Source organism: Nicotiana sylvestris, chromosome 12 (genome assembly GCF_000393655.2).
Source record: "Nicotiana sylvestris chromosome 12, ASM39365v2, whole genome shotgun sequence".
NCBI lineage: Eukaryota > Viridiplantae > Streptophyta > Magnoliopsida > Solanales > Solanaceae > Nicotiana > Nicotiana sylvestris.
Genome location: NC_091068.1, coordinates 100,525,513 through 100,539,535, shown reverse-complemented (window position 1 = coordinate 100,539,535; position 14,023 = coordinate 100,525,513). Strand labels below are relative to the sequence as shown.

At 33.7% G+C, this 14,023-nt stretch overlaps 1 protein-coding gene across 2 annotated transcripts; it reads left to right on the top strand.

Moving 5' to 3' along the window:
• Positions 1-6,942: 6,942 nt before the first annotated feature.
• On the top strand, positions 6,943-10,089 carry LOC104244962 (homeobox-leucine zipper protein HAT14). 2 transcript variants are annotated; one of them, XM_009800489.2, is made up of 4 exons: positions 6,943-7,343; positions 8,256-8,575; positions 9,066-9,145; positions 9,353-10,089. In XM_009800489.2, exons 1-4 carry the CDS (start codon positions 7,034-7,036, stop codon positions 9,654-9,656), a joined length of 1,014 nt encoding a protein of 337 aa, XP_009798791.1. In that variant the 5' UTR covers positions 6,943-7,033; the 3' UTR covers positions 9,657-10,089. The 2 variants fall into 2 exon arrangements, with proteins under 2 accessions (XP_009798791.1, XP_009798790.1); XM_009800488.2 differs by having other exon boundaries at positions 6,944-7,343; positions 8,253-8,575.
• The last annotated feature ends 3,934 nt before the right edge of the window (positions 10,090-14,023 follow it).

Below are 14,023 nucleotides of genomic sequence, written 5' to 3'. Positions count from 1 at the left end.
ATAGTCAGTAATTTAATTTGATTGATTAGTATCTGAATCTTAACATGGGGAGTTAAATAAGGTTTTATGGAAGAATTTCGAAATTGAACTAAGGAGTGCAATTACGAATTTTTAGTGGAATAATTCGTAATTTATTATGATGGAAATTAGTTTCAGAATTTCGAAATTAATATCATAATAGGAAGCCTTGTTAATTAAATTCTGTGGTCCCTACTGTGCCTAAATAATAGAAAATAGTGGAAACTGTTACTTAGTGGGAAAGAAAACATGGAAACCGTCCCTTAGTGAGAGAAGGAAACCTAACAGGTTTTGAAAACGGTTTTGACCTAAAAACGCAGCTATATATATATGGATATAAGGGTTGGACGTTTGGGGTATGATTCGGACTGCGGTTTCTACTAGAATTTTGCCCACCCAAAATTCTCTCTTTTCGGTTATTGTTTGGGTAACACAGTAGAAGACTATGGAAATCTGCTGGTGTGTGGTATTAATTGAGGAACTGGAGAACGACATAGATTTGTTGTGTTTACGCTTCAAGAGGTAACCCTAAAATCTCCATACGTGCTAGTTGTTTAGATTACACGTGAATAAGATTCTGCTATTGCTTCCGCTGTGGTATATATTCCAACATAAACTTCATCAAAATCACACATTCTTTTTGTATTAAAACTATCTTGTGGTGGTGGAAGTTCCACATTGACCCCTACCTTATATATATAATAAGATTCAATAAGTGATTACATGAAAGAGATCGAACCTCCTCAAATATATATATGTGTGTGAGAGAGTTGGACATGCACAGCCCAATATAATTTTGATGCGAGTACATCTTATTGTGGTGTGTGTCAAACGATAATATAATGAATCTCGCTTACCCTTAAAATGGATAACAATTGAATTTATACGCAGTTTTAAGAATATATAGATTGATTCAACACAAATAATCAAATCAGTCATAATGTTATGGCCTGCCTTGATCCTGGATTGGACAATATAATTTCTGCCCTCGATTGAGTCTTGGGTTTGATGCCAATCAAGAACAGAGAACAAAAATAAAGTAGACTTTTCAATAGCTGGAAAGCGGAGAAATAATTTTGTATTGCCTTGGTATGTGTGTTACAATGTCATTATTGAATGAAAATCTTCCCCTTTATATAGTAAGGGAGTTCTACCCCGAGTATAATTCCAAAAAGGTAAAAAAAATCCTCTTTGTATGCTAATTATTGATACGCTACCGACATCGGACGAGATATGCGTTGTGATATCCGATTAGGCGTGGATATCACGGCCCTCTGTTAGTCGTATGCAACTGTTTGTAATGCTTTCCGAGGTCTGGAGCTCGTTCCGGGTCCGGGGGTGTTGTACCGTCAGGCCCGGCGGCGAGTACCCCATTTCATCCTCGATTCGAAGAGATCTCAGATTCGGTCTCTATCTCATATATTTATACTACTTACTTCATTTGTCTCACCTAGAACTCGGGGTGTGTGCTAACCCCGAGTTTACCCATATACAAATCTATAAAATATCAAAATTAAACATTTCATTAATTGTATTGTTCTGATTTTCAAAAATAACAATGCACCGTTCATAGATTTAGATAACATCCTTTAGATATACATGCAAAGAGTTTATACAGATATGGTGAAGTAAATTAAACGTGTAAATGGCTTGCATTTAATTTAATATTTAGAGGCGAAAGTTGTGACGGCTAGATTAGAGGGCCATGATCGGCATCTAATAAACTGATCGCATTGAATGAATATTGTCAAGCGTCAACTTATTCATAAGTGAATTGATCAAATTAACTCACTCACTTAGCTTAACCACGCACAATCTTAAACCATAACTAATCGCCTCAACAGCTTAGAACTCCGAGCACGCAGCAAAAATGAGAACGGTTTAAGTTATTTATATACAGATATTGTACACTTTTTTGTATATAGTTTAAGGTGAAAACTTGCTGGTGTCGAGTAGGTATACCGAACTGACAGAAGCATATCATATGTTTGCATATATAATTTTCTCATGTAACTATGGTCAATGAAGTACTCCTCCTTTTTTTTTTTTTTTACTTCAAACACGAGTCACAATTTTATTGTCACTGTGTGCAAAAAGAAGTTGTCGAAGGGGGACTAGACCTTACCCTCGTATACATTTTGGAGCCTGTACTAGCAGGTTTCAAGATATATAAACATAACAGTTCCCTAGCTATGATCAAACTCGTTGACCCCAAAGTAAAGTGGCAATAAAGCTGTGAGTACAAGGTGGCTCGAACATGAGCATGCTTGGTCTCCTCTTCTTGACTCGAAATGAAGGCATTTGCCATCTATCTGTGTTCAAAAGTCCTTTAATCTGACTAGGTAAAGAGCAAAAATTTGTACATATGTACTGGTTTTCCTGACTCTGTCTTAGAGAGGCCATTCTATCTGCGACTTGGTTGGCCTCTCTAAAACAGTGATTAGTGAAGATGCCTTGTCTATTTTTGAGTTTTTTAATATCTTGGACTGTTTCTTTGATTCTCCACAGAATGGTCCAATTGCCAGAGATGCAATTTTGTAGTAACATTGAATCAGTTTCACCAAGGATTAAGTTGAACCTTTTTTCTATACACCACTTGATCCCAAACAAGAAATTACATGTCTCAGCCCAATTGCTTGTACCTTGCCCCAACGGAATGGAGTAGGACATTATAAATTTTCCCAGATTGTCCCTCACTACACCTCCTCCTCCTCCATATTCACCATTTCTACATGAACCATCACTGTTAAGTTTCACGAACAAAATAGTTTAATCCATTTCACCACAGAGGTATTAGTTTCCATTAAAGGTAGTTCCCAAACTCTCCACGGGTTCTCCCATGTATAGTTGAGATCCAATTTTCTGAATTGAGTTGTGACAATTTGTATAATATTGAAGTTGATCAGTGAGATAGATCTTGCAACTGCTGGCCTCTCCATTTCATATTTAGAGCTGCATCTTGACCTCCATAACTCCCATATTACTATAGGTGGAAGTATCCTACAAATATAGGCAGCGACAGAGTTAGAAGTATTAGGATTCCAGTAATTTACAAGCAAGTTTCTAAGTGATATTCCCCTGCATACAATGCCAATCTTGCCAGCATAGTAGCCTCATATGTGTTGCGCATATTGTCCACTGATGAACAAATATTGAACATACTCTTCTGCAGGTTGCATTTTTTTTTTGGGGTGAAAGAAATTTTTATTGATCTCCACATGACAAGAATATTTATAATTTGTAACCAACTAGAACTATAAGCTATTCTACTCTAGCTTACTTCTATGCACCCCTCCTAGGTAGCTTTGCTCTATAGTATACTATCTATACAAGAGGTTTATCCATTCCTTTTCTTTGCTATTTTTCCTATTGTCACCAATCAGTTGAATTCTGTGCTTGCTATCCTCTTTGATACTCTACCACATCTTTCCTGGTATTGGCACTTTTTTGTTCCATAAAGCTTCATTTTTTGCTTTCCATATCCCATAGATGACTGTTACTATGATGGCAGTCATGTATTTAAACATGTACAAAAACAACACTTGGAAATAATATCAGTGCTAAATTTTTTAATTCTATCATCAATGGCAATTCTATCATGGACAGTTCTCCACGTAATGCAAGCCATTTTAAAAGGCACATTTTTGTGCCAGATCATACTATCAAATTGGGAGAACTGTTTCCTTTGTCTTAGTTTCTTCTAGGCAGAGGCTATGGAGAACTTTCCATCTTGAGTTTCATTCCATATTGGGATGTCATTTTCTTTAAGAAGAAGATTAATTTGAAGAGCTGAAATATGTTCTTTCACATTATCAGGAGGCTGGATGTTTAAAGTGGACCAATCTCATAGACCATCATTTAGAACTTCATTGACCTTGATATTATCCTGTATAACAGCTCCTCTCATTCTATTGTGTATAGGACGAAGCTTGGACCAGTTGTCAAACCAAAAACTGATATTCCCTTTTTTCAACTTCCATTGGATGCAGGGCTCCAATTCCCTCTTAAACTTACATATGGCCTTCCAACTATGCAATTGCCCATTCCTCCACTGAAGGTTGACTGGATGCTCATTGCCAAAGTATTTGGCTTTCATGAATTGAGACCATAGGGAATTGTTGGCTCTCAGGTTCTACCATTGCTTAGTCTTGAAAGCCTGATTAATATCTTCAAGTCTTTTGAAATTAGCTCCCCCCCCCCTCTTCATAAGGGTAACACAAATTAGACCAGGAGACCCAGTGGTACCTTCCCCTCTCTTCTTGGCCAGACCAGAAAAATCTGGCTATAAACTTCTCAATCATATTTAGTGACCCTTTAGGAGGATGAACAACTGCCAGCGTGTGAGTATTGATGGCTAGGAAAACATGTCTAATGAGGACAGCCATGCCCCCTAGATAAAAAATTTATATGCCAACCTCTAACCCTGTTGATGGTTTTGGTAACCATATCCGCAAAGATAGAGATATTTTTTCTCCCATAGTAGATAGGGCAGCCTAGGTACCTCATGGGAAGTTTATCAAACCTCATACCAAGAATCCTTCCCATTCTTCTGATAGTGCTCTAAGGGGTATTCTCAGCCATAGAGTAGCAGTTTTTGTTCTTGTTTATCAATTGGCCAGAAACAGTTTCATACGTATTCAAGATATTTAGTATAAGTTGGAGGGAGTGCTTTTCACCACTAGTGAATAGGATAGTATCATCAGCAAAGGCCGGATGGTTGACTTGAGGGCCTTGTCTCTTCATGTAGAAACCATGGAATCTCTTATTGTTTTGGAGAGCATTAAGCATTTGAGACAGTAATTCAGCACTGAGGACAAAAAGGGAGGGAGAAAGAGGATCACCTTGTCTAAGACCTCTGCTGGATTTAAAAAAGCCATGCCTGCTACCATTGACTAGCAGAGAGTATCAATTATTAGAAATGAACCTATGTATAAGATTAATCCATTCCTCAACAAAACTCAAATGTCTTAACATGAAACATAGATATGGCCAGGAGACTCTATGATATGCTTTAGTCATGTCAAGTTTAATAATAACATTGCCACCTCTCTTAGGTTTCCTAATATCAAAAATAATTTCCTGAGCCAGAAGAATGTTTTCAATGATGGCTCTACCTTTCACAAAGCCACTTTGGTTAGTAAAGATGATTTTAGGCAAGAGGGAGCTAAGTCTAGCATTGATAACCTTGGCTATGATCTTTCTAGTAACATTACAAAAGCTAATTGGTCTAATATCTGAGAAGCTTTTGGGAGAATCAACTTTTGGGAGCATCGCCAGGCAAGTATGAGAGAAAAATCTGGGTAAGACAGCCCTATGGAAAAGTACTCCCTCCGTTTTAATTATGTGAATCTATTTTTTTTAGCCGGTTTAAAAAATAATGGCACACTTTTTAATTTAAAAATACTTTGATTTGAACTTCCTATTTTACTCTTAAATCTTAATAATAAGCTTTTATTGCATTATGACATGTTTCAAACCATAAGTTCTAAAAGTATTCATCCATATAAATATTATGACATATTTAAGACTGCAACCTTTAAAAATCTTTAAGTTCTTCCTAAAATACGTACTCTATTAAACAAGTTCACAAAAATTAAAACAGATAGAGTTATATTATTTTATACGGTAAAATACGCTATGCTAAGTGGTTGCTTAAGAGAGTGACACATGGAACTTAAGACGGGGGACAGTTAGAACCAAAGGCAATTATCTCGTATGTCACCGGAAAGAATGACACCCGTAAGATGTAACAAATACCCTCCGATCGGTAGCATTTAATGAAGAATATTCCACAACATTTAGTACGCCGCCCGTTACAGAGAATTTGTTATTTATGCTCACCGTTGCATTCATCAATGACTCTCATAATTGACATTAAAGAATGACACGGTCCTAGGACCTTGTTTCCTACGCGTAGCTATAAATATTGAGCTTTGTTGTCATTGTAAAAGACACGAATTTACTTGTAAACTTATGCTATAACCGATTCAAAGCTTTATACAATTTTATCTTTCTACTCCTTGATTTCATTACTGTTGTGCCTGGAAGCCCTGCTCCCGAAATTACTATTTTTGCTATTTTGTCCTCATTTCAAGGCTAAGTATTATACATTTCTTTAATTACTTCATTATTTCATGATCAAATTAATTCGCTTATCTAGATTCAACTGTATGTTTTAGGGTAAATAATTATCACCTCATAAAATCACTTTGGGGTCATTTGGTAGGAGGTATTAGAAAAAATAATGCAAGTATTAGCTCTATGCATTACTAATACCTTGTTTTGTACCTTTTTTCAACTTATGTATAGCTAATACTTGTATTAGTTATACATCATACTTGGCATTATCATATGCATAAGTAATGCATAGAAAACTATGACATTAGTAATACCAAGGCTTTAATGCATGCATTAGCATGGTTAAAGAGAAAATTGTCCTTCTTTAAAGCTAGAGAATATGGAGGACATTTTTATAAGCAACTATTTTTTTTAAAAATTATGCAATGCATTATAATTTTAATACACCACAGCAAACAATAGATAAGAAATAATATTTGCATAACTAATACATGCATTACTAATACATGCATAACTAATACATACATTACTAATACATGCATTACTAATACATATTATTCCGCACTATTCTTATACACCCTACCAAACGACCCCTTAGCATAATATGCTGGTATGATTTATACAACGGTTTGGTAAGTATAACCGTTGTATATTTATATCAATTCACGTGCGCTTCTCTACGAGTATCTGCCAGTCAATTTTTACTTTTCCGCAAATCAAACTGATAAAATGAAAAAATAAAAAAGAATTTAATTAAAGAGCCTTTTGAGATTTAATTCCCTGTTATCTTTCACTGTGTGGTAAGTACAACTTGTAGGATTGGACAACCCCTTCTTTTAAATTGACCCTCAGCTCCTCCTTTTCTTCTTCTCCCTTCTTTTAACTCAAAACTAAATTCCCATTTCCCATATCCAAAAGTTCCTTTTCTGTTTCATCCATGGAGTTAGCTTTGAGCTTAGGAGGGGATACCCCAAAATCATTTTTGTTTCTTGAAAAGTCATCATCTTCTTCTTCTTTACATGAGAAGCTGATGGATAGCAGCAAAGATTTAGGGTTCTGCATGGGTTTAAGAAAGTGCAGTGAAGATAAAAGCAGAAAAAATAAGCAGAGGCGGAGCCAGGATTTAAAGGAAGGTCACGTAAGTAAAGGGTCATCAGATCCAATGCTTCAGCTTGATCTCTTGCCTTTTTCTCCAGTTTCTAGGGACATATCTTCACAGCTTCACTTCCCTTGGCTCACTGAAAACAGTGAGTAAATTCTCATGATTTTTCTTTCTTCTTGTTTGTTTTTTTCTTTGTTCCTACTTGAGCTTTAGGATATACTATAAGTTTTCTACAAAAGATTCTGCCATATGGATTATGTGGGTGGTTGTGTCACGTGGGGGTATGTGATGGGCCGTGGTGGAGCTACCCTTTCTACGGTGGGTGTCACTGCCTTTGCTCGAAAATTACATTGTGTAGATAGGTAGATTTCATTCTTTATGTAATATATTATATATTGAATTTTTCTTTGTATTTTAAATTTGCATATATACTTTGTAGTCGGAATTATTATAATTGGTGATGGGTGTTACTGTGTTATATATATATACTTGTATTTGTAAGGTTTTTCAAAACATCAAATGTACCATCTTTGTTTGTTCTTTTAAGTAAATCTTATTGCTTCTAGGGTTTAGAGAAGATTTGTGGTTATAGCACGTCACTTGTGTGATCCCTTATAAGATCAAACATAATTTTTGATGTTCTCCTTAAGGTTTGTTGATCGATATATTGTGCCTGTTTTTGTTAGAAAATTGACAGAAAAGGAAAATATTGAAAAAAGAGCTTGAGGCATGTAGAACACTTAAATTCTGGAGATACAGCAAGAATGTTATTTACAGTTATTTAAAGTTGGTTGTTGTAATTTTTGTCTGATCTTCTTCTCTATATGAAGTGTCAACATCCTCCTTATTTATAGAACATGATTTTAAAAGGGTAGGGACTTATTTGAAACAAATGTCATTTTTATTTTATCACGTAATCCAAAAAATATGTGCAAGTAGATTACCTGCAACAATTGGTAAAAAAAACTTGATTATCTAGTAATTTTTTTGATTATATTTAAGTTAAACTCTATGATTAACAACTTCTCCATATTAATTACGAACTATTCAACAGTAGCTGGTGAACCTGGACCGGCGGGAAAGGTGTTGGACATGAACCGGCGGCAGTTAGTGGCGGAGGAGACTGAGGAAGGGGCGGCTCTGTCATCTCCGAACAGTGCAATATCAACTTTTCAAGTGAACTTTCCAATATACAGAAACGGAAATAAGTTATTAGGGAAGAGAGAGTGTGAAGGAGATCATGTAGAGAGATGGGGTAATTCTTCTTCTAGAGCTAGTGATGAAGAAGATGGTTCAGCCAGAAAAAAGCTTAGACTTACAAAAGAACAATCTGCTTTTCTTGAAGAAAGCTTCAAAGAACACAACACTCTCAATCCAGTAAGTCAAAGAATCCTTATACTCATAAAGGATTTCAATTTTATTGATTCAATTTTTAAGGTTCTTAGCTTTGAACCCATTATATTTTAAAAGTTATAGGTTTATATCTACTATATTTCTTATAATTATTACTATAAATTTTTACACATAAACTTATACCCTGCATTGAAAGGTATGGGCTCAATTAAATTCGTAATTAAAATGCTACCTCCGCCACTGCTTATACTATCAGGTTATTGGAAAGATATATATATATAGTTACAAGACGATAATAAAAAAATGGAATTAAGTAACCTGAATAATTAAGCAATTAGTTGTCCGCTATAACATATTGATTTATACAGCTTATATATGTTAAATCCTAAAATCATGACGTTAATCATCTATACAGTATTAATAATTTAATACAATATGTTAGATGTTATTTTCTTAAATTCATTTTCTTGGTATTATTCTTGATGTTTTGGAAAATACAAAACTGTAATTGCAGAAACAGAAGCTTGCTCTAGCAAAGCAGTTAAACCTTCGTCCAAGACAAGTGGAAGTGTGGTTCCAAAACAGAAGAGCAAGGTAAGCATTAGTATAGCATTAAAAGTTACTGTATTTAGTTAGTTTTAAGTTCTGTATATGACAATGTAAAAAGTATGTACACAACAAGTTCACTTAGAATTAATTCGGTAGTTTGATAAAAATGATAACTAGCCTACTACCATTGATTAAACAATATTGATAATTTTTACATTATTGTCTGTGTATTGAAATTTGAAAAAATGGCAGGACAAAATTGAAGCAGACAGAGGTAGATTGTGAGTATTTAAAGAAGTGCTGTGAGACACTGACAGAAGAGAATAAGAGGCTGCAGAAAGAGCTTCAAGAATTAAGAGCTTTAAAATCTTCCCAACCTTTTTACATGCAGCTTCCTGCCACCACTCTCACTATGTGTCCATCTTGTGAGCGCGTGGTCACCGCCACTAGCTCCGCCGCAGCTGCTTCTGCCGCCGCTGCCGCAAACACGACGCTTACTCTGGCTAAACCAGAACCCTTCCCATTTTCACCAGCCCATGTTCAGGCTGCTTCATAATCTTCTTTTTTTTCCTTTATTCGGTGTTCAGTATTTGTATTTGGGGCCAATCAAAGTTCGAATTCGCATTAAAAAGTTTTATATTGAGAGGTAAGGCGATATTTAACAAAATGTACATGTTAGGATTTTAACATAGGTATTCTTGGTTGTTATTTTCAACTAAAGATTCCTTTTTTTTCTTTTTTCTTATAAACTATACTTCATTTGTCATGCATGGTGTGTTTAAAACTAGCTAGGGACTTAAGATTGGGAGGAAGTTTGTTTGTCTAGGAATATTTTAGAGGTTTTAATTAGGAGGAAAAAAAAACACTGTGTATTGCTCGAAATTGATGTTGTAGAACAAAGAATAAGTTACTTTTCCTAAACTTTATTCGATGAATAATCCAAATTAAGTATCGCTGATGCTTTGGGTGTGTAAACCATTTTTACTTTCCATATATGATTTGCAAGATTATCAAAATGTTTATTTAAGCTGTATTAATGTTAATGAGATGATCAAAATATATTTTGATTTGGACTTCAGCTGGCATCTGTTCGAACCTCAATAGGCGCATTATTAACGAAAATACATTATTTCATACTATATTATAAATGTGAACACCTTAAGTCAAAGTTAATTTACAAATTTACCCATCAAAGACTGAGTGACGATTTTACCCTTAAATTAAAAAAATATTCAAACAATATTTATGTATAAAGAGGTAAATATACATTCCAATGAAAATAAAAAATAAATAAAAATTTAAATTAGAATGGGGACCCATTAAGATGACCAACTTTTAATAAGGCCTTTGGACTTCTTCAAAATTGTCTATGCAAACTTGAGTATTTTATTTATTATTCTACATTCAAAATTGTATAGCAATTATATTCGAAAATCTATTGCTGCTCAATTCATTACCAATGACTGTGAGCCTATTTCTATTATATAAATATAAATATTTCGTGGTAACTGACATTCAAGTTACTAGTCTCTTCTGCTTCCTACCGTAATTAGATTCTTTAAAAAAGACATTATCTCTTCAACATTAATATGTAAAAGCACTAAATAATATAAATGTATCTGGCACCTTTGGAGTTTGTGAACTTTTAGTATTCTTAATTAATTAATTAATTAATAAATTGTGCAACTTATTACATTATTAACTCAATTCATGAAACTTTTGAAGAAGAGAAAATACAAATCGAAATACAAATGGTCACAAAGCTCTCCCTGAATATATTGCTACTTTTATTGCAGTTGCGTCTTCGTCCTCTTGCTAGAGAGACGTCAAAGCTCTCCCTGAATATATTGCTACTTTTGTTGCGGTTGCATCTTCGTCCTCTTGATAGAGAGACATCAGATGGTACCAGTATAATGCATCAAAGAGCTGAAAGTTGTGTATCATCAAAGACGTGTGTGGAGATGATAATATGCTATAAGCTATGGGCTCAAAGAAGTTTTGATATTTGTGCTTGCTAAGTCAGGAAATATTTTCCAGTTCTTTTTTTTAAAAGAATAAGTGCACAATCAGTGTTTATAAGAATAATGTGGGGTTTTCAGATGGGAATGAATTCAGAGCTCAGGTTTTATGTTTGTTATCAGAATTCTTTAAGTTTTACTCGACGAAAGTTCTTTTGAAATTTGAAATAATTTGGTTGAAATTGAAAACTAGAGTTAGTAATGTGTTTGATAACAAATAGTTTATATCAACAAGGGTTGTGGGGAGTTAATAATTTCTTTGTCCTTAACTACAGCTCTCGAGCCTTTGATATGAAGTCGATAACAAATAGTTTAGCCAGTTTATTTAATTTGCTAGAAGAAATGTAGTATACAGTGATATGATGTAGAACTAATTAACTGATGACATCCAAACAAATGTTTTTGTGGAAGAATTTAGCCTCTATTATACTAAACCATAATTAAGAATGAACACTCATTCTTTTTTAGTTATTCACGACTTGGTATGTTTTTGTCGCAAGTCAAGATTCTTTTTCCTTATGTGTGTTGCTCATGTAGGTCGTATTATTGCATATTCTTTAGTAATATGAATAGTTTGACTGCACAAATAATTATATTACTGATAGTACAGAACAATCTACATTTAGGAAAAGAAGATAAAAATAGACAAAAAAGAAACAAAGTTTGAGACCATTTATAAATGCAATGTGGTTGCCACAATTTTTAGCCATCTATATATCATCTCTCTCTCTCTCTCTCTTTTTTTTTTTTTTTGTGTGCACGCTTAATTTAGCCAGTCAATTAGGATATTTGGATTGGCTTTTAAGCTGGTCAAATCAACTTTTAAGTTATTTTTAGCTTTTTCAGTGTTTGACAGTTAAAAAGTGCTTAAAATTAAATAAAACTACTTAAAACAAGCCAAAAACAATAAGTTGGGCATTGCTTTTTGGCTTAAAAGTTATTTCTACTTAAAAATCACTTTTTTAAGTCAATCCAAACGGGCTCTAAATCAGGCTGAGAGATAGAGAGTTTTTGTCTTTCTTAACTAACTTGTTTGAGTAGAAGAAAATGACCCTAACGATCTCCTATATTATTTTTATAGTTGTCCTATATTATTTTGACCGACCTTTTATGAAAAGATATTATAATTAAAATAATATCTGCAAATAACTACAAAACTAAAAAAATATCCTCCCATATTAGAACTTTATACTTTTAACACATGATACACACGTGCGTTCAGAGACTAGTTATTATAAAAGTGGGAAGCTCATAAATTAAAAGTTGAATTACCAAATTACCATTCTAAATGACGTAAATATTTTATTTAAGAAATGCATAAAAATAAAAAGAAGCTAATATATTTAAAGTGTCCTTTCTTAAAAGTTGTGTCCATTCAATTTAGGGAAGGAGTCTGACCTATTGTGATTGAAATTGAATGTTTACGGCCCTAATCAAATTTTAATAAAAAAATTTAAAAATATATTAACTCTCAATATTGATTTATAATTTGGAAAAACTAATTATGGGAAGCCCAAAACTCAAAAAGTAAATTACTTAAATACTCTTTAAATAATTTAAACTATTTAAATAAAAATACCATTTTATTTGAAGGGATGCAATTCATTATGTGAGTATTAGTTATTACTCCCTCCGGTCCAAAATAAGTGATTTTTTGGTTGTTTTCACACATATTATTCACCTTTTAACATTAATTAGTAATGAAATTGACCATAGCAACATTTACTATCTCTTCACATAAATACTCCTAACACATACTCCTACATTAATTACTCCAAGGGCAATGTAGAAAAAAAATAATTAATTCATTCTTAAAATCTAAAAAAAATTACTTATTTTGAACTACAAGAAAAAAGTCAAAAAAACACTTCTTTTGGACCGAAGGAATAATGTTTAACCGTTGTTGCCTTTTAAATAAAAAAGTGAAACAGTTGGCCTTAAAGCTAATGGGAGAGGGAGGAAACAAATATCAAATCAAACTCTTTACATTCATTGCCTAATAAGCTTTATCAATGATGGTAAAGTTACTTTCGTTTCTATACTTGTTTAAGTAGTATAAGATACGGTAATCTCCTCTATTTCTCCTTTGAGTTTGTTTTTCTTTTGATTATTTAATTGATAAATAATTATTTATAGAAAAATTGTTAGTAGTATTATTTATTTGTTTTCATATACTATTACTTTTTCTAACAATATAATTATCATCATTGTCACACCTCCTTTTTGCGCGCCCGCCCCGAAGAGTAAATGCGCGAGAAGAGTTTTTCCAATTTAAGTGACAATATTCGAAATGAGATTATTTATTTAATTTAGAGTCGCCACTTGGGAAAGGTTTGGCTTTTGGTGTCCCAAGTCACCGATTTATCTTGAATCCCAAATCGAGGAAATTTTCGACTTTCCAAATGAAGTCTGCGAACCAGAAATTCTAAGTAAGGAATTTTGTTGACCCGAGGGAAGGTGTTAGGCACCCTCGAATCCCGTGGTTCTAGCATGGTCGCTTAAATTGTTATAATGGCTAAAAATCTGATTAAAATACATGTTATGACTTATGTGCTTTTATTAAGTTTAAACCGCTTTTATTATTATCATTTATTTTTTATAGAATTGTAACGTCATGAAAATGCGTCTCGAACCACGTCACAATCAATGCGCCCGTGGTTGTTAATACATTCCGACTCCGCTGAGATTGGGATTTGGGTCGCATAAATGCGCACCCGAATTTAAGAATGTAATTTAATTAAATCGCGCCTAAAGAGTCTAACGCGTTTGTTATCTTTAGGGAAAGCGGTGAAGTTCACTAAACAGCCCATCCCAAGAAATCTAAATATTTATTACAACCAATTATTGAGGGCCCCGCAATTTGCATCTGTACTTGGCGAGGCTCGTCTCATTTTTTAAAGGATAA

Coding starts and splice junctions, on each gene's coding strand:
- LOC104244962 (XM_009800488.2), top strand. CDS start 7,034: ATGGAGTTAGCTTTGAGCTTAGGAGGGGATACCCCAAAATCATTTTTG. Junction 8,576..9,065: donor AACACAACACTCTCAATCCA/GTAAGTCAAAGA, acceptor CTGTAATTGCAG/AAACAGAAGCTTGCTCTAGC. Junction 9,146..9,352: donor TTCCAAAACAGAAGAGCAAG/GTAAGCATTAGT, acceptor AAAAAATGGCAG/GACAAAATTGAAGCAGACAG.